At 44.0% G+C, this 19,538-nt stretch overlaps 1 protein-coding gene across 3 annotated transcripts in view; it reads left to right on the top strand.

Annotated features, from left to right (window-relative positions):
• Positions 1-19,538, top strand: part of RNLS (renalase, FAD dependent amine oxidase) — a 114,032-nt gene that overhangs the window by 2,059 nt on the left and 92,435 nt on the right. For all 3 annotated transcript variants that reach the window (XM_033940226.1, XM_033940225.1, XM_033940227.1), the window contains exon 2: positions 13,245-13,350. In XM_033940226.1, the coding sequence (XP_033796117.1) occupies positions 13,245-13,350 (106 nt within the window). The remainder of the gene's footprint in view (positions 1-13,244; positions 13,351-19,538) is intronic.

The raw sequence follows: 19,538 nt of genomic DNA, 5'->3' as shown, positions 1-19,538 counted from the left end.
CTCTAGTGATCCGGGGGGTGGGGAGGGGGGCTAAGACTCCTCCTCTTATTGACTTACAAGTACATTTACTCTATAGCTCCTCAGTATCCTATCTTTCCCTATACTTCCTCCATTCATCAGGTATCTCTTATACAATTCAGTGCTCCTTTTACGAAGGCGCATTAGGGCCTTAATGCGAAGAATAGCGCACACTAAATTGCTCCATGCGTTAGCTGCTACCGCCTCCTTTTGAGCAGGCGGTAGATTTTCAGCTAGCGCGCACTAATCCGGTGCGTGCGCTAAAACACTTAGTGCACCTTCGTAAGAGGAGCCCTCAGTGTTTTATATGCCACAATTCTCTACAAGGAATCTATGCGGCTAACAATAAGACTTATATCAAGTTTTGAAATTACATTTTTGGATCAGATCTTGTGGTTGTTAAAGAGAAGAGGTGAGGGATAGGAGATTGGTTATAGAGAGAAAAGATATGTCTGTAGTTTTTTCTTGAAGTCAAGGTAAATGGTGATTTGTCTTAGATATTTTGACAGTTTGTTTCAAATAAGAGGTCCTTGGTATTCAAAGGTGGCTTCGAACATCTTCCGTCAAACTTGTTGAGGTGATGAATAAGATAATCTGAAGTGTTGTGATGTTCCTAAGTTGAAGAAAGAGTATGGAACTTTGATATCAGAAGTTAATCCATTCAGGTTTTCTCCATAGATCGCTTTGTGTACCACGCAAGCTATCTTGAATTGGATTTGCTTTTTCATCGGCAGCTAATGCAGCTGTTTTAATAACAGACTTGCCCTTTTGTACCAATTCATTTTGTTTATCTTGCGGCAATGTTTTGTAGTAATTGTAGTCTCTTGAGTTCTTTGTCTGTAATGCCACAATATAACAAGTTACAGTAGTCCAGGTATGGCATTAGGACTGATTGTGCTACTGTCCTGAAACTGGTCTGGATTAGGACTGGTCTTATTGTCCTCAGTTGTCTCATCTTAAAGAAAAAAATTTTTCACCAAGGAGATGATTTGTGTGTTAAAGGTTAAGTTCAAGTCTAGTGTAATTCCCAGTACTTTGGAGGAATTCTCTTAGTTTTTCGCCTGTGGGAAGCTCCAGTTCCATGTTGGGTAGAGAGTTATAGCCTCAGAACCATAGTATTATCTTTGATTTTGAAGTAAAGGCTGCTTTGTTTACCTCATTGGAATAACTACAAGACGGCATTGTATCTTCCAAAACAGACAATATTCGTTTATTGTTAGTATAAAAACTTACAGTATTACAGCAGCAGAGACATATCAGAAAAATGTATTGTCAGTTCAGAATATTCAATGGAGAGAAGAACTTGCACCCATATACTTAGCAGGGGGCTAGCAGATCCCCGTAGCATAAGTAAGTGAATCTCTCTGGCTTTACCTAGAATGCACGTGTTTTTTATACAGAGCAATTCTTCCTTTGTTCCAAAAAGTCCATCCCCGAATTCTGGTTATGTAATTCCCTATTGGTACATAAAATAATGTATACCTAACTCTTCCTCTCAGTCCACGCCTCTCTCACCTCCACCCCCCCTCCCCAGTAGGGGGGGGGCTTGCAGAAACAGAGAACTCTTGGTGAACTTTCTTTCTCCAGCGCTGAGATCTTTATCACTTTGTAGATGCTAATTAGTGGTTTTACAATTCTGTGCATCTTCAGGATGGTGTCCTTGTATGCTGAAAGTTGGCAAAGGTGACCTTTCAACAATCCAGCTGCTTGGTTCTGATAACTTGGTTCAGAGACAGGGAGCAAATGTTTTGGTACCAAGTTCTCTCATCTCACTACACCCACATCGTCCTGCAGGGATCCTTGCTCATTATAAAAGTTTTATGGCTTTCCAGGGTGCCTGGCATATGAAGTCATACAGCACTGATAACAGTTCAGCAGAACCTTGGAGAAATATCCTCCCAGCAAGGAATGAAGACAAAAACTTTGTAGCAGAGGTCAGCTGAGTTAGCATTGCAAAGGATATATGTACAGGCTGGGCCTGGCTATGGGAAAATATAGGTCTGTAGTGTCCAGCATACACAAGTGAGGCCAGTATGTCCAGTTTATTCATTTCAATTTGTTCAGTTTGAGAAAGTTTTTCATCGTCCATTTACTTAGGTCGTAAATGTTTTTCAAGTGGTGTATGGTGTTGTCAAAGGATTCTTTGGCTGTACAAAGAATGATGATGTCATTTGCGTAGGAGAGGATATGTGATCCTGGGTCGAGGGGAAGTTATTTCCCAAAGTTCTCAAGTAGATATTAAATAGCGCAAGTGATAGTGGGGAGCCTTGTGTACCCTTCTCTTCTACTGCCAACTCCAGACTCTGTCCCTTCTGTCTTGCTGCACCATATGCCTGGAACAGACTTCTTAAATCAGTATGTCAAACTTTGTCTCTCTTTTTAACTTCTAACTCTTACCAATGTCTGTTTTATCATCCACTTTGTGAGAAATTCCTGAACCCCTATTTCAGTGCAATATGTGAGACGTTCTAGACAGTAGGGTGCAGAAGGAATCCACTCCGGATTTTTCACTCTTCCTCTGTTGTATTTCACTGTGCGCTCTAGCTCCACCTCAGTTCTTTCCTTTTGTACACATGGCTGCAGTTGTGTGTGGGTTTTGCTCATGGATGCGAACTTGAACATTCCCATTTTTCCGGCCTACCACAAGTTTTTGGAATTTCATGTCTTGGAGCAGCATTACCAATTCTTGGCACTGCCCTTTAGGCTAGTAGCAGTGCCCCAGACCTTCACTAAGGTGATGGTGGTAGTGGCGGCTTACCTGTGAAAGATGGGTCTCCAGGTTCATCTTTACTTGGATAACTGGCTGATCAGAGCACCCTCATTGGACGAGGGACACCGCATAGTGGACTGGGTGCTTCAGGTGCTGGAAGTCCTGGGCTGGATTGTCAGCTTCAGGAAGAGCCATCTGACGCCTACACAATTGCTGGAATATCTGGGAGTTCTTTTTGACATGGTGACGAGCCGTGTCTATCTCCCAGAAACCCGCAGGCAGAAACTGTGTGTCCAAATTTCTTCCCTTCTACAGCGGCCTGCTCCTGCGGCATGGGATTATCTTCAGGTTCTGAGATCCTTGGTTGCAACGCCGGATGTCATACCTTGGGTGAGAGCACATGTGTCCTCTTTAGCATGCTTTGCTGTCTCGCTGGGCTCCACACAGGGATACCTTGCAAGCTCGTCTACCTTGGACTTTGGAAACCATTGACTGGTGGCTTCTCCTGCAGTCGTACCGCTACATGTTGCCTCCTGGATCGTGGTGATGACAGATGCTAGCCTTCGGGGCTGGAGAGCACATTGCAATTGTTGTCCTGTTCAGGGGTGTTGGACGCTTTCTCAGTGGAAGTGGTCAATCAACCAGTTGGAGCTCAGAACCATTCGACTAGCTCTGATGAGATTGCAGAAGACTCTGGAGAGCCAAGTGGTCAGAGCCGACTGGCAGCTAGAAGATTCATTCAAAAAAGGGGAAAAATTACTGTATAACTATCAAACTTCAAAGGTAAGTATCATACCAACAATCAAGAAGCGGCTACTAAAGTTTTAATTACATTGCACATTCATCAGCTGATACAAGAACAGTGCTCAAAGATTTGATTGAATTTGTCAGACCAAATGCGGGAAAACAAGATGTTTAAACAAGCTGAAACTTCTTTCTGTAATCATTGCACATGTTTTTCAAAGTTTTAAAATTTTATATTTGCAGATAGAAATCATCGAAAACACCACTTATCTGAAATATATGCACTGGTATCACATAAGAACATAAGTAGTCGCCTCCGCCGGGGCAGACCAGAGATCCATCCTGCCCAGCGGTCCGCTCACGCGGCGGCCCATCGGGCATATTGCCTGAGCAGCAGTCCCTGACTAATTTTATACCTACCTCTACACTTATCTCTAAACCTTCCACTGCTCTTATCTGTACCCCTCAATCCCTTTGTCCTCCAGGAACCTATCCAGGTCTTCCTTGAAACCCTGTACTGTGCTATTTCCTATCACGGCTTCCGGAAGGGTGTTCCATGTGTCCACCACCCTCTGTGTGAAAAAAAATTTCCTTGCGTTTGTTCTAAACCTGTCCCCCTTCAATTTCATCGAGTGTCCCCTTGTTCTTGTGGTTTCTTTCAAATTGAAAAATCTGTCCTTGTCAACCTTTTCGATGCCCCTCAGGATCTTGAAGGTCTCTATCATATCTCCTCTGAGTCTCCGCTTCTCCAGGGAGAACAGCCCCAGCCTTTTCAGTCTGTCAGTGTATGTAAGGTTTTCCATACCCTTAATCAGTTTAGTTGCTCTTCTCTGGACTCCCTCAAGCATTGCCATGTCCTTTTTGAGGTACGGTGACCAGTACTGTACACAGTATTCCAGATGGGGGCGCACCATAGCCCGGTACAGTGGCAGGATGACTTCCTTCGTTCTGGTCGAGATACCCTTCTTAATGATACCTAGCATTTGGTTTGCTTTCCTCGAGGCTGTGGCGCACTGTGCTGACGCCTTCAATGTCGTGTCTACCATCACTCCCAGGTCTCTTTCCAGCTTACTGACCCCTAGCATTGTTCCCCCCATTTTGTAAGTGAACATCGGGTTCCTTCTCCCTATATGCATGACCTTGCATTTCCCCACGTTGAAGCTCATTTGCCACTTTTTCGCCCATTCTTCCAGTGTCGTAAGATCCCTTTGGAGATCCTCGCAATCTACCGTGGTTTCAACCCTGCTGAATAGTTTGGTATCATCTGCGAATTTGATGACCTCACATTTTGTTCCCGCCTCCAGGTCGTCAATGAATATGTTAAACAGGAGCGGTCCCAGCACTGACCCTTGAGGAACCCCGCTCGTGACCCCTTGCCAGTCCGAGTAGTGGCCCTTTACACCAACTCTCTGCTTCCTGTCTGACAGCCAGTTTTTGATCCAGAAGTGCTTTGTTGGAGAGCTTTAGGCTTGATGCGTTTTGCTGAAGCTGTATCATAAAGCCCGTAGTTTTGCAAGCTGCCCAAAATGTTCAAAAAGAAAGTGGTCTGTAAAACACAAAAAACAAAACACATGAAACAAAAATACACAAATCACCAAACAGAGGTTAAAAATCCATCATGATGACTCAGAAGTACCTGTCTCAACCCAACCACACTTTCAACTGCAGACAATGTACACTCAGAACTCCTTGTGTTTAAAATGCTGCTTACCGGAAGTGACGACATGTGCAATGATTACAGACAGAAGTTTCAGCTTGTTTAAACATCTGGTTTTCCAGCGTTTGGTCTGACAAATTCAATCAAATCTCTGAGCACTGTTTTTATATCAGCTGCTGAATGTGCAATGTAATTAAAATTTTAGTAGCCTCTTCTTGATTGTTGGTAAGTTAGAAGATTCAGCCTTGGCAGAGCAGTCCAATTGAGGCAGTGATTTCTTCTCACAGATCCTGCTACTTTAGGATCTGAGGTAGAGAGTTGCACGGGGACAGAAATCCCACCCGTCTCTGCCAGGATCCTCTCCATCCCCACCTGTCCCCGTCAGGATCCTCTCCGTCCCCGTAAGGAATTACCTCCATCCCCGCCCGTCCCCATAAAAAACAGCAATTACTTCTGACAGCATCATCAATTCCACAGTTTCTTTTCTGTTTGTGCTGCTGTTTTCCTTGTGGAATCTTTTTGTGGAACCCTTTTTTTGTTTTCTGTTCAGTAAATTAACTTATAAACCCCCTCTTTTACTATGGCTGACATGTCCATTATATTACTAGAACACTCCCCCTCAGGCCATCTCATCTCTTACCATTCTCATAAACTTCACCCTCCAATCGGGTCTATTCTCCCCAGAAATGGGCCATATTTCCTTAACCCCACTACTGAAAAACCTGAGCTTGACCCCTCTACACCATCCAGCTACCGTCCAATAGCTAACATTCCCCTTCTTACCAAGATGCTAGAGTCCATCATGTCCACTCAACTATCTTCCTACCTTGAGAAATTCACCATTCTTCAACCCTACCAATACGGCTTCCGTCCCAATTTCAGCACCGAATCCCTTCTGACCTCCTTAATCTCAAAAGTGCAATATCTCCATTCTCGCAACAAGTTCACCGTCCTTCTTCAATTCGACCTCTCTGCAGCTTTTGATGTTCTAATTTACCAACTCACCGAGATAGGCATAAACTCCACAGTCCTTGACTGGTTCTCGAAGTTCTTACGTTCCCGCTTCTACATAGTCAACATGAAGGGCACTTCTTCCTCCCCCTGGAACCCGATCTGTGGAGCCCCGCAAGGCTCACCTCTCTCTCCTATCCTCTTCAACATATATATGTCCTCCCTTAAACTCCTCCATCTCTCCCCCCTTGAAACACTCTACACTTACGCAGACGATATCTTTGTCCTCCTCGAGACCGACCGGAACCTCACCAACCTCTCGGCGAACATATCTTCATGTACATTGAACCTTCAATCCTGGGCCCACACTGTGCAGATGAAACTGAACGAATCTAAAACAAAACTTCTCTGGCTCGGCCCAAAATTGGACCAACTGCCCACCTCCATACCACTGTCCTCTGGCCCCACTCTGCATCTTGAATATTCTAGTAAAGTTCTGGGAGTCATCATTGACTCTACACTTTCCTTCGACGACCACCTCAACTCCCTAGTAAAAAAATGTTTCTTCAGCCTTCACTTGCTGAGAAAAGTGAGATCCTGTTTCCATCAAAAACACTTTGCCGTCCTTGTCCAATCCACCATCCTTTCCAGACTGGACTACTGCAACTCTATCTACCTTAGCCTAACAAAGAAAAACCTTCAAAGACTCCAGCGGATTCAGAATACCACTGCTAAGCTTATCTTCGCAAAAAGCAAATTCGACCACGTCTCACCGCTTTTATCCAAGCTCCACTGGCTTCCGATTATCTCCAGAGTCCACTTCAAATGTGCCAGCCTCACTTTCAAGATCCTACACGGTATTCTCCCTCCCTTAATTCCTCTTTCTTGGAACTCCTCTAACCCCAATTCTGCCAGATCCACCCAAAAACTGAAACTTTCCTTTCCCTCTCTAAAAGGCGTTTCACATGTAGGAAAACTAGGTTCTTCCCTCCCTTTCAGAATCACTCAGCTCTGGAACAACCTTACCTCCCCTCTTAGGAATCTGAGCTCCCTCCAACTCTTCCATAAACATCTGAAAACCTGGTTATTCTCAAAAATGTAACTCCTCCTCCCTCTCTGGTTATTCTAGTCTTCTAAATTTTCTCTTCATTTTGCCTCTTCCCTCCACTGGAGTTCCTTTCTACCCTAACTCTTGTTAACCGTGTCGAGCTTTACGAATGTAGAGATGATGCGGTATACAAACCTAAGGTTTAGATTAGATTAGATTAGATTAGATTATATGGACGAACCCTGCTTCCAAAGCCTTCCATCCCCATGGGAGTCCCATTGGCTAGAGGGGAGTCCCCTGTGGGAGTCCCATAGGTTAAGGGGGGATTCCCGCGATCCCCGTTCCCATGCAGACCTCTAATCTGAGGCAGGCTGCAGCACATATCCAGCACAGGTCACAGTGAGTACAGCTATTACAGCCTATGGAGAAAATCGGTGGTGGGGGTCTTTAAAAGCCTTTTATTCAGGTTTTGTCCTTCCTCTTAGCATTCCCCACCTCCAAAATCACTTTTTTACTGGTTTTTGGTTTTAGTTAAGGCATTTTGGAGCCATTTTTTAATGCCAAAATATTTCTTCAGTGGCCATCTTGGATTTCCCAATTTTTAAAAAAAAGTTATCCGGAACCTTCAAATTACTTCATTTTGCTTCAAAACTGGCAGGGATGGAGGTCCCAGGCCCCTTTACTCTTAATTCATGCTAGGTTTGTGCTGGATGGGTTCCTGAAGAGTGCCTTTGCGCCACATGCCGTGAAGCATGTGGTGAGTGGGAGCAGTTAGCTTAGCCTCCCCTTTGCTCTCTAGGGCTGAGGAATGGTCGGGAGGGGTGTCTATCGGTTTGGTGTAAATCCTTCCAGAGCCCCTGAATGGTAGGCTTCCTAAGGGGTGGAACTTGGAAGCCATGGAGCCCAAGAGATACAAGCTGGAGTCATTAATTAGTCAATCTGATGTGGAGAGTTTATCTGGATGGACAAGATCCATAGGAGAATTCTGGCAGTGCATCAGGAGGTGTGCAAAGGGGGCTTGGGCTCCTAGGGTGCATCTGCCTCAGTTTCAGAGGCTGGCTAGGATCTGATAGGCCTTTCTGATGGAGACCCAGAGGATGAGGGGGTCTATCTATATGCCTTTACTGCCACAGAGTGAGCCCTCCCTGCTGTGAGATACAGGGCCACAGGCAGGTGCGAGTACGCAAGCTACAGTAGTGGCCCTCAATCAAAGGGATGACCCTATGGTCCGCTGGATTTTCAAACTCTCTGCGAGAGTTAAACTTGGTCTCCCAGCAGGTTCCTTCTGCTTTATACTGAGCGGATTGAGAGCCCAGTCATCTTTGTTTCCCTGGCATCCTGATATGAGTGTATTAGTGTATGAGTGCATTAGGATGATCCTGAAGGGTCCCTTAAGGTAGCCAAGACAATGGCTTGGCTGTATCCAGTAGCACAGGAATGTCTGCAGATGTTTGCTCAGCCCAAAGTAGATTTCTTGTTAGTGCAGGTAGCCAAATGCAAGTCCCTACCAATTGAAGGAGGCATGATGTTAAAAGATATGCAGGATTGCAGAGTGGGTATGATTTTTAAAAGACAATTTGAAGCACTAGCCTTGGGAATCAGAGCAGCTGCAGCGGCCTCCTTTGTGACACGCCTGTTGCGAGGGCTTTAGCTGGTGGAGGGTGAGCCTTTTCCCCCAGCTCCTATTAGCAGGAGTGTATTAAGTGGCCGATTCTCTCTATGACATCATCAGAGTCATGAGAAAAGCCTCAGCTTATTCTATATCATCCCACAGAATGCTTTAAATCAGGCAATAAGTGGGAGATTCCACCTCTAAGGCTACCCTCAGCAGACTTTCTTTCAAAGAACAGATGTTCAGAAATGGACTGGACAATCTCATGGCTAACGTGGCAGATCATCAGCAAAAATCTCTACCTGACCACAAACCTCGAGAGGCTCTGGGTGGTCTAATTTTCATGGCTCCAGGCACTTTCGGCAGTAGTGATGAGGAGCCTCCTCTCGGAGATCGTACTAGAGATCAAGAGAGATTCTCAGGACTCAGGCAGAGCCAAGCCTCTAGTTCTCATCCTGCTTCAGCCTCCTCCGAAATCGTTCCCCTGAAGATAGGGGGACAGCTCTCGGCGTAAGTGGAGGTTTGGGCTCAGATCTCGTCAGAGCATTGATTTTTGGAGATCATTCAGAGCAGTTACAAGCTTCAATTCACCCGGCCCTTGACGGACTGGTTTGTGGACTCCCCGGCAGGGCCACCAGAGAGGATCAGAGGGAATATTTATAAGCATTTGAAATAAAGGATACTTTTAAGGAGGTATCTGGGTGAATTAACAGCTTATTAAGTGATCAGTAATTAATAGTTGAGCTGTTTGAGTTGATATACTGTTTCGGTAGCATCTTTGGTTTTAACAGAAACAAAAAAAAGCAGTTTCAGTCAGCTTCTGGGAGGCTGCTTGGAGAAGAGCACATTTTGTTTCTGGGTTTGGTTTTTCCCCAGTTTTTCATGGTACTCATCCTTTTCCTTTGTACATTTTATAACTTAGTGGCTCTTTTACTAAGCTGTGTTAGGTGCTAGTATGTGCCTAATGCATCTTAAAATGGCATACTGTGGGATGTACTCAGGCATCTTCCAATGAGCGCTATTTTACCATGAGATAATCCATGTGCTAAATTTTTTTTCTTTTTTTGGGTGGAGGGGGCATGTTTAGGGGGTGCTCCCGTGCTGATCAGCTACATTGCTGCTTGTTAACTGGTTAGCACAGGATTACAGCATGAACCCATACTTTCTAAAAAAAAAAGAGTTGTAAGTATTCATGGGGTAATTTTATTAATGGCCGCATACTAATGGCAACAACATATGGACATTAATATAAAAAATGGAAAGTCAGCCATTTTATGGGCTGCGGCAGAGATGATCTTAGCTTGTGAAAAAAAAACATGTGCTAAGATACACTTAAGAACACCTCTTGCTACAATGGCAAAAAGTTTCCTGAGTAGGGAAATCGCTGCCACTTTGGATGTTTGATTTGGATTGCCGTGTTCAGGCATAATGCTTCTATTTCACAGTTTGTTTTTCCGGGACATTGCTATTTAGCAGACTAGAGGGCAAGGGTGTGGATTTTTGGGCAGGGGGTGAGTGTGAAGTGATCAATGGGACTGTGAGCAGGGAGTATGTGAGTGAGGGGGAGCGTGTTTGGGGGATATGGTGGGGGCAGATGTGGAGGGTGAGGGTTGGGATTAATATGTATAGACAAGCACTTGCTGTATTATTGTTAATTTTGTGCTGTTCCCCCTTTTTTGTGGTTTTGTTTTTCTGGAGAATGTGAGATGGTATGCAACGGGTGTTGGGAGGGCAAATATTGTGGGCACTGAGTGGTTGTTTGGATGAGTGGGTGACATGGGCCTGTAAATTTAGAGAGTCATGGAGCTTTGGGGGAATTTGGGGATGGACGAGGAGTGTACAGGCCTCTTCGATTTGACTTCATTTTCCTGTCATGACTGGTCCGAACACAACTGGATCAGAAACTTGGAGAGGGGTGGGAGGAAGGGGGAATGGGGGCAGGGTCAGTTTTCAGGGACAGCAGCAGGTGGGGCAGGGATGGGATAATACAGGGGAAGCAGAGGTGGTCATAGGTTCTTGGAATGTAAATGGGTTAAATAGTCTGGGGAAGAGGAGCATGGTATTTCAGGAGTTAAAGCACATGAAGTGGGACATTTGTTTATTGCAAGAGATGCATTTAAGACCGAGGGATGCGGCCTTGCTGCAAAAGCCACAATTTGAATTGATATGGACACATCAAGGGAAAGTTCTACTAAATGGTTTGGGGGACTTTCGATACTGGTGATAAAGGGGTTGGGGTTGCAAATTGATCAGGTGTACCGGGATAAGTTGGGGAGATGTTTGGAGTTAAGGGGTGCATTGCAGGGCCATCTCATCTCTATAGTAAAAGTTTATGGGCACAACACTACCCAAGCTGCGTTTTTCCTGGGACTGCAGGATGATCTGGGGTCGTTTGTGCAGGGTGCAGTATACTTGGATGGGGATTTCAATGTCCCCCGGATCCCCAACTGGATCACTCTGGAGGAGGGAGGTGGTGCCCTCAAAACTCATAGTAAGGCTCTGCGGGCCCTGATGCTCTCATTGGGATTGATTACTGGTGGATGTTACATGGGTCCCAGAGGAACTATATTTATTATTCGCACTCTCAGCAGATATACACTAGATTAGATGGTATATGGATACATAAGAATCAGTGGGAAGGGTTCATAAAGCGGAAATAGAGCCCATGTACCTTTCAGATCATGCCCTGGTATGGGTGGCTTGTCAAGGGTTTCTTGATCAAGGGGGCAGGCATTATTGGACTCAATGAATCGCTTTTGAGTGCTCCCCCCTGGTGGTAGCTGCAGTGGAAAAGACTATTCAGGAATATTTAGATTTAAATGACAATGGAAAGGTCTCTGATGCGACATTGTGGGATGCTCTGAAGGTGGTGGTGAGGGGGTCTCTTATTCAATGGGGTGCTAGATATAAGCGACAGAGCCCAGAGTTTTCTTAGGTTATGAGAATAATTGATTCGGTTGGAAAGATCTCATAAACTTAACCCGAACCCCTTGATCTTGGCTCAATTGCAAAGTGAGAGATGAGCTTTATCAATATCAGATGGAGGAGATGGAACGCATTAGAAAGCGTTTTAAATTATAGGTTTATGAACATAGGAATAAAGCTAGTTCACAACTGGCTAGATATATACAAATTAAGTAGTTAAAGGCTACAATTGCTAGAGTTAGAGACTATCGGGGGGGGGGGGGGGGAGATGCACGTTACAAACCCAGCTATTCGCCAAACATTTTTGAGTTTCTATAAACAGTTATATGGAGCGCCAGATCCAGTGGATCCGGCAGTGTATAAATGGTTCTTGGATCCTTTGCCAATCCCGGAGCTGTCGGAAAGAGATCGAGAGGCATTACATGAGCCCATTACACTAGTTGAGGTCTTGGGGGTGATTAAGCAATTGAAAAATGGAAAATCTCCAGGACTGGATGGTTATACCAGCCAGTTCTACAAACAATTTTCAGAACAGTTGGGGCCTCTTATAGTGAGGGTAGCTAATGGGGTACCAACGGGAGGCTTTTTTTCCGAGGTCAATGGGGGAAGCTGGGTTTGGCGGTTATCTTGAAACCAGGGAAAAATCCCCAGAATTGTGGATCGTACCAACTGATAACCTTATTGAACCTGGATGCTAAGGTCTTGGCTAAGGTATTGGTTCTTTGGTTGGGGCGGGTGCTCCCGAGTCTGATCCATTTGGACCAGTTGGGGTTTATACAGAGAAGGCAAATGAGCGATATCAGACGCTTTATATCTTTTGTGGGAAGCTCATCAAAGACTGGATAGGGCCGTTTTGATTGCGATTGACTCCGAAAAAGCTTTTGACAGGGTTTTGTGGGGCATTCTCTGGGAAGTCATGGGGTGCATGGGATTAGAGCGATCATTCAGTAGTTGGGTGCAAGCTTTTTATGACTTGCCAAAGGCCTGTCTTAGTATTAATCAGTTTTATACAGAGTTTTTCCCCATAGCGAGGGGGACGCATCAGGGATGCCCTCTTTCACCATTTTTGTTTGCCATCTCAGTAGAACTGTTGGCAATTTGTATACGGGATCTCACAGAAAAGAGTGAATCATCGTGTAGCATTATTCGCAGATGACATTTTATTGTACATGGGAGAGCCGGAAGTTTCCATTCCGGTTCTATTGAAGATTTTTGAGGATTATGGTAGAGTATCTGGGTTTAAGATAAATTTTGGTAAAATGTAAATTATGAATCTGACATTGAGTGATGTGGAGGTGGCTGGGCTCCAGGAAAAATTTCTTTTTCAATGGGCCCCACAGGAGGGGGCTTTAAGCGCTTGGGACAGTCAGGGCCTTAGGCTCCTCCCCAGTGCATCCCTCCTGCCAAAGATCTTTGGGTGGGGGGTTCCAGCCGCTTATGTGGCTTCTGAGACCGGGCATTCTATACAGAATCCGGCCCTGAATGCATGTTAACAGGTTTAACTTTATCTTGTGTATAAATGCAATAGTACCTATGCAATTAATTGTCACTAAATAAAATTTCTGTTTCTGAATTATAGGGGGAAGAATGGCGACGACTAGGAGTCCCAGTAATCCCAGTGTTACAGTAGATCTAGGATTTCAGTTCATCACTGCAAGCCCTGATTATGCAGTAAAGCACCAAAGGTGAGGTATCATCCTTTATTCTGCAATCCTAAAAGATTTAGAAGTGGTAGTAAAATGCAATCTTGATAATCGCCCTACACAAAATGACACTATCAGGCTTATAATCAAAAAACATAGATGTCCAAAAAGCATCCTAAATCAGCACTTGGACATCCTAATTGCTAGAACATCCAAGTGCCGATAATTAAAACCGTATTTCTGTATGTGTAGCGAGGTGTTCCAGCCTCTGTACATTCAGAGCACTAGATAGGCATGGTGGAGGCGTATTATGAGTGGTCTCAAGGGCGAGTTAGACATGGATGTCTTGCAGCGATAATCAAACATTTTGCAAGACATCCTGGACGGAACTTAAACGTTTGGAACTAGACCTGATTTAGAAGGGTATAAGCACCACAAAGATGCCCAAACTGTCCAGATGACCACTGCATGCATCAAGATAACACCCCCCCACACTCCTTCAGTGCTCACTGACCTCCTTCCACCACACAGAAATGAGAACAAAAAGGCACATATCTGTCTCTAAAACAGCAGCATCTGGTATAGAGAAACCTAGTAGTGCTGCACACAGGTGTCTTAAGTAGCCTGTTGGGTAGGCTAATGAATCATAGAGAGGAGGACCCAGGCTCATAAGCCACTCTACCACTACATTTATGGTAGAACATTTGAGCCCACCCCAAACCTATATACTGCCATATAAATGCCCCCTGCAGCCATAAGTGCTATTAGGGTGGTATACAGGAGGGTATAGTAGGTTTTGGGGTGGTTTGGGGGAGTGCTCACCCTAAATTATAAGGTTTTTTTGTGAGATACACAGCTGGCACCCTTTATGTTAAGTTCACAGCAGTTCCCTCTAAGGTGTCCCATTGCTTTGTCGGGATGTCTATGTGGCCAGTCCATTACTATGCTGGCCCTTTTGTTGTTGTTAGGTGCCATCAACTCATGCTTGAGTCTTAGTGACTTGATGAATTGCAGACCTAAACAGAAATTAGTTTTGTGCTAGTCCAGAAAGGTCCTCCAGAGTCAACCCTATGGTTGTTTTCAACGTGTCCAGCCATCTGATTGTAGGTTGCCTCTTCGCCTGGTTCCTTTGATCTTCTCAAACATGATGTCCTTCTCCAGTGATCTCTGTCTTCTGATGGTGTGACCAAAATAAGACAGTCGTAACTTCATCTTTTGGGCTTCAAGTGACATAGCCGGTTTTAATCTCTTCCAGATTCGATTTGTTAGTTCTTCCTGCGATCCACGGTATGCCTAAAATCTTTCTTCAGCACCAAAGTTCAAATGAGTCAATCTTCTTTCTGTCTTGTTTCCGTAGTGTCCAGCTTTCGCATTTGTAACTGACCACTGAGAAAATGAGTGTGTGGACACTCTGATCTTCGTTTGGAGTGTTACCTCCTTGCCTTCGAAAACTTTGTTGAGAGCTTTCATTGAAGAGCAACCAAGTACTATTCTGAGGAGTATTTCCTCCCTGCTAGTTGCTTTGTTTACAAAAGAGCCCAGGAGATTGAAATCCTTTACAACTTCTATTCTATTGCATTCCAGCTCAAAATCTTTGTTATTTTCCATGATCTTCATTTTGTTTATGTTCAGTTCTAATCACATGTTATGACTTTCGGCTTTGACTTTTCTCAGTAGATATAGCATGTCTTCTTTGTTGCTGGTGATGAGCGATGTATCATCAGCATAGCACAGGTTGTTTATATTTCGGCCACCACCTTTGAAGCCAACACGCTCTTCTTCCAAATGTGCTTTCATGAACTTAATTTTGTTTATTTTCAGTTCTAATCCTATGTTTTGACTTTCGGCTTTGACTTTTCTCAGTAGATACAGCATGTCTTCTTTGCTGCTGGTGATGAGCGTTGCATCATCTGCATAGCGCAGGTTATTTATATTTCGGCACCAGCTTTGAAACCGACACTCTCTTCCAAATTTACTTTTCTGAAGATGGTTTCTCTGTACAGATTGAACAGGAAACGTGACAAGATGCATCTTTGCCTGAAACCATGTTTTATTGGAAACCAATCAGTGTTGCCATATTCAATTCTCACTGCGCTTCTTGATTTTCATATAGGCTCTCTATCAGCTGAATTATGTGTTTGGATATTTCCATTTGCACTAGAGTTCCCTATAGTTTATTGTGATCCACACAGACAAAAGCTTTTCTGTAGTCGATGAAGCAAAGTTATAGGGGTTTTTGGTATTCTTTGCTCTTCTCCAATATCCATCTAACATTGGCAATAATGTCTCTCGTTCCTTGACCTTTTCTGAAACCAGTCTGAATTTCAGGTAGTTCTTGCTTAACGTATGATTGGAGCTTTCATTGTATTATTTTGCTGGCGTGTGGAATTAATGCAATTGTTCTGTATTTGTTACAGTCCTTGGCATCACCTTTCTTCGGTATAGGTATGAACATTGATCTGGCCCTACCCATGTCCAAATGGTCAGGATTAGGACGTTTTCAACCTGGATGTTTTTCTGATCGAAAATAGGGTATAAAGTTAGACCTGGGGCCTAGACATCCCAGTGGCCAAGACATCTAAGTAGACAATTTAAAAAAAAAAATTATATTTGGATGTCCAGCAGTTTGCCATTCGAAAATGGCCATTTTTTTACCTCCAACTTTGGACGTTCAGCTGGAAACAGCTAAGTTGGACTTAGACCTTTTTTTTTGTTTGTTTGTTTTTTTGAAAATGCCCCTCCACATTCAGTGGGAAAAGCTGCTCTGTTTTCAAAATTATTCCACCAAGATAGCGGCACAAAGAAAGGAATATTCCTTTATATTCTCACAACTTTTTCAGCATAAAATAAAATTTTCATTGTTGTATCCTTCTAAATTGCGAGTAATTGATCATGGCAAAGTGAATTGGCTTGACTCAGGAGCTGCGGCTCAAGACTATTTAACTACTTTAGCGTCGGCTGAACTACCTTCAACTTCAGATGCCACTTCTTAAGTTACAAGTCACAATGCACTGGTTGATTTTGGAATATTGATATACAGTACTTTGCTGCCAGTGACTGTTTAACTCAGATCATGGGTTTGTCTGGTGAGCTTTAGTATTGTTCCAATTTGGTACCTTGTTGCATAGTCTGTGGTATGAAGAGTTGTTCAGCGGCAGTGTGTGTATGATTGTGCTGATATGTATGAATGACATTTTTTCTGCATTTATTTGTTTTGCATTGGGGGGGGGGATGATGGCCTTATGTTTGAGTATAGATAGTGGGGAATTTTCCATGTTTGCCACCTTTGTATATCTATTGAGTTAACTTCTATATTGAGGATATCAGATTTTATGGTGGATTGGAGGCTACCTATCCCTTTTTCTTTTTATTCTCTCTCCCTCCCTCCCTTTTTTTTCTTTCTTTCAAAGTAAAGGTATTTCATTATTGTGTAACCTAGAGATTAATTGGAAACTTGGCTGATACCACTATGGAGAAGAGGAAGAGTGCTGCATTCTTTGAATCTTTTGATCCTTCAGAGGCTTTGGATTTATTTTGACATCGTACTTGACTCCTATGGCTTATGTTGGGGAGGGGAAAAGAGCGAGACTTTGAATTGTTTATTTGGTGGGGCCCTGGAACATGGGGGGGAGGGCTTAGGACTGCTGGACTTCCAGCTTTATAACTGAGCCTGCCTGCTACGGCATTATAGTGATTGGCTCAGAGGGTCTGACAATTATACACCGTATAATTTGGAAATATCTCATTTTTACCCATTGTATCTGAATTACTTGCTGCAAGCTAGGAAGAAATCATGTATTGCTGCAACTGGTTTGGAGGGCCATAACTAAATTGTGGGCTCAGGATTCATGTCCCTCATTATCGCTTCCAATTGTAGGGAATGCATCTTTTGGACCAGGCATAGATAATATTGTGTTTCACAGATGGCGGGACCAAGGTGCTTATTTATCCAGCGAGATGGCCAACTAATATCTTTAGTGGAATTCTGAGGGAAATTGGGAGACCAAGTTGGTGATGTGTTTCTTTATTTGCAATTGTCCCATTATATTTGTTATCTACCTTTTCTATCACTTTCTCATGACTTTTTGGAGAGATTGTACATTATTCTGACTCCTAGTGGCCCTAATCCATTGACTATTTCTTCCCTTCAAGCTGCATTGGCTAGGCTTTCTTAGTTCTAAATGGACAGCGGAGTGGGGAGTTCCTAGTGGACTCTTAAATTTTCTCACTATCATAAGGAGCATTCCTGCCATAGTATACAGTACTGAATATAAAGAATGTTGATTTAGAGTTCTACATATTGTTTATTTTCCTATAACATGAGCCTTTCGCATTGGACATGTATCTTCTGTGATATGCCCTAAGTGCTGCTGTTCTCTGGGACATCTGGGCCATATGTTATGGAGCTGTGTTAAGATTAGGCATTTGGGGGGTTTTGTAGTCTATTTTGAGTGATGTTATAGGACAATCTATATCTTATAGACCTTGGAATTTAGTTTTAGGTTGGGATAAGGCCTTGGATGTTCAGGAAATAAATTGTTGCTGCACAAAGCTCAAATTGTGAATTTGAAATGTATTCTTTGTAGCTGGACCCAATCTTCTGCCCCTTCTTTTTGGGAGTTTAGAAATAGATTTCACAACCTTTGTACCATGGAACTTCAACGGGGTTTGTGGTATACCGAATCGTCAGAAATTATTTCTCCAGGTTTGGGAAGTTTTTGTCCAGGTTCTATCGTTAAGAAGTAGGAGTCAAATTTTGAATGTTCTTGGTGATTTTTGCCTCAATTATAAAGACTTTGGGGGGTTTGGAGAGTGATATTAGGGTGTTATATGGGGCTATAGTTGGGGGTCCTGCTTTTGTCTGGTTCTCTTTGCATCACTGGTTTACTAAGCATCCCCGGTTAGTGTATAGCAGGAGGAGGGTTTCATATTTTACTTCTGTTTCTAGTGAATCGGATCAGTGATTATTATTGGGGGCTTTATTCTTTAGGAAGAAGGGGGGTTATTTAGAGGGGGATTGAGAGATTTGGATTGTTTTTTGGGGGGGAGGGCTGCATGATTGTGTTCCAAGATTTATTTTTTGTAACTGTATAAGGGGGTGGTTAGGTTGGGGGTGATTTGGAGTTTGATTACGGATGACATGAATTGTGTTGTTATGCTGAGTTGTTTCTTTGCTCAATGATCATCAATAAAAATTGTCATTGCTTAACAACTGTTTGAAAAAACATTGTGGTATAGATAGAGGAAAGTCATGGTTTAAGTAAATGAGAGTAAGGTTTACAAAGCCTCACTTTTATCTCTTTGTGCTGCTTTAATCTCCAGCGCCAACATCAGCTGACTTGCAACTTCCTGCTACCGTCGTGTATGCCGGGACTCCTGCCTTCCTCATCTTCTCTCTGCACCTCCGGACCAGCAGCGTTAGCTCAGTGTACTTTTAATTTCGCCACACAGGTGCTGCTAGCATTAGTTTAGACACTGTTTCATTAGACAGCTTCGGGGCCTTTGCTAGGCCGGCCCGCTTCGATGATGTGAGGCGGGCTGGCCTAGCAAAGGCCCTGAGGCTGCCTGATGAAACCACAGCTAAACTAATGATAGCGGCAGCTGTGTGGTGAAGTTAAAAGCACACAGTGAGCTGTCACTAGGCTACAGAGGAGAGCTATTGCTGGAGAGGGGAGCAGGGAAGGGAGCAAGGGTACTGCTGGACATGGGGAGAAGGAGAGTGCTGCTCGACAGGGGGAGGCGGGAAGGGAGAAGGGGTATTACTGGACAGGGGAAGGAGGGAAGAGAGGAGTACTTGTGGATAGGAGGGAAAGGGAAGGGAGAAGAGGTGCTGCTGGACCTGGCAGAAGGGAAGGGAAAGGAAAGGTGCTACACGCTGGAGAGGAGGGTGAGATGGTGCATGGGGAGAGAGCATGTTAGTTAGGGGGTGGGAAGGAGGGATGCCACTCGAGGGAAGAGGCAAGGACAGAGAGAAAGCATGCAGGAGGCAGAAAGTGTTGGACTCATGGAGAGGGCAAGATGGATGGGGAGGACAGAAAGGAGGGAAGGAGAAATGTCACACTTGGGGGACGGGGAGAGGACAGAGAGTGAAAAGTTGGACTCATGGAGGGAAAGAGAGAGAGATGGTGGTTAGGGGAGGGAAGGAGGGCCGGAGGAGAAGCATGCAGGAGGAAGAGAGAGAGAAATGTTGGACTGGTGGAAAGGAGGGAGAAATGTTTGAACTGGGAAGT

This window comes from Geotrypetes seraphini, chromosome 4, assembly GCF_902459505.1.
Source record: "Geotrypetes seraphini chromosome 4, aGeoSer1.1, whole genome shotgun sequence".
Taxonomy (NCBI): Eukaryota; Metazoa; Chordata; class Amphibia; order Gymnophiona; family Dermophiidae; genus Geotrypetes; species Geotrypetes seraphini.
Note: the sequence above shows the minus strand (reverse complement) of the source record. Positions and strands in the feature narration are given on the sequence as shown.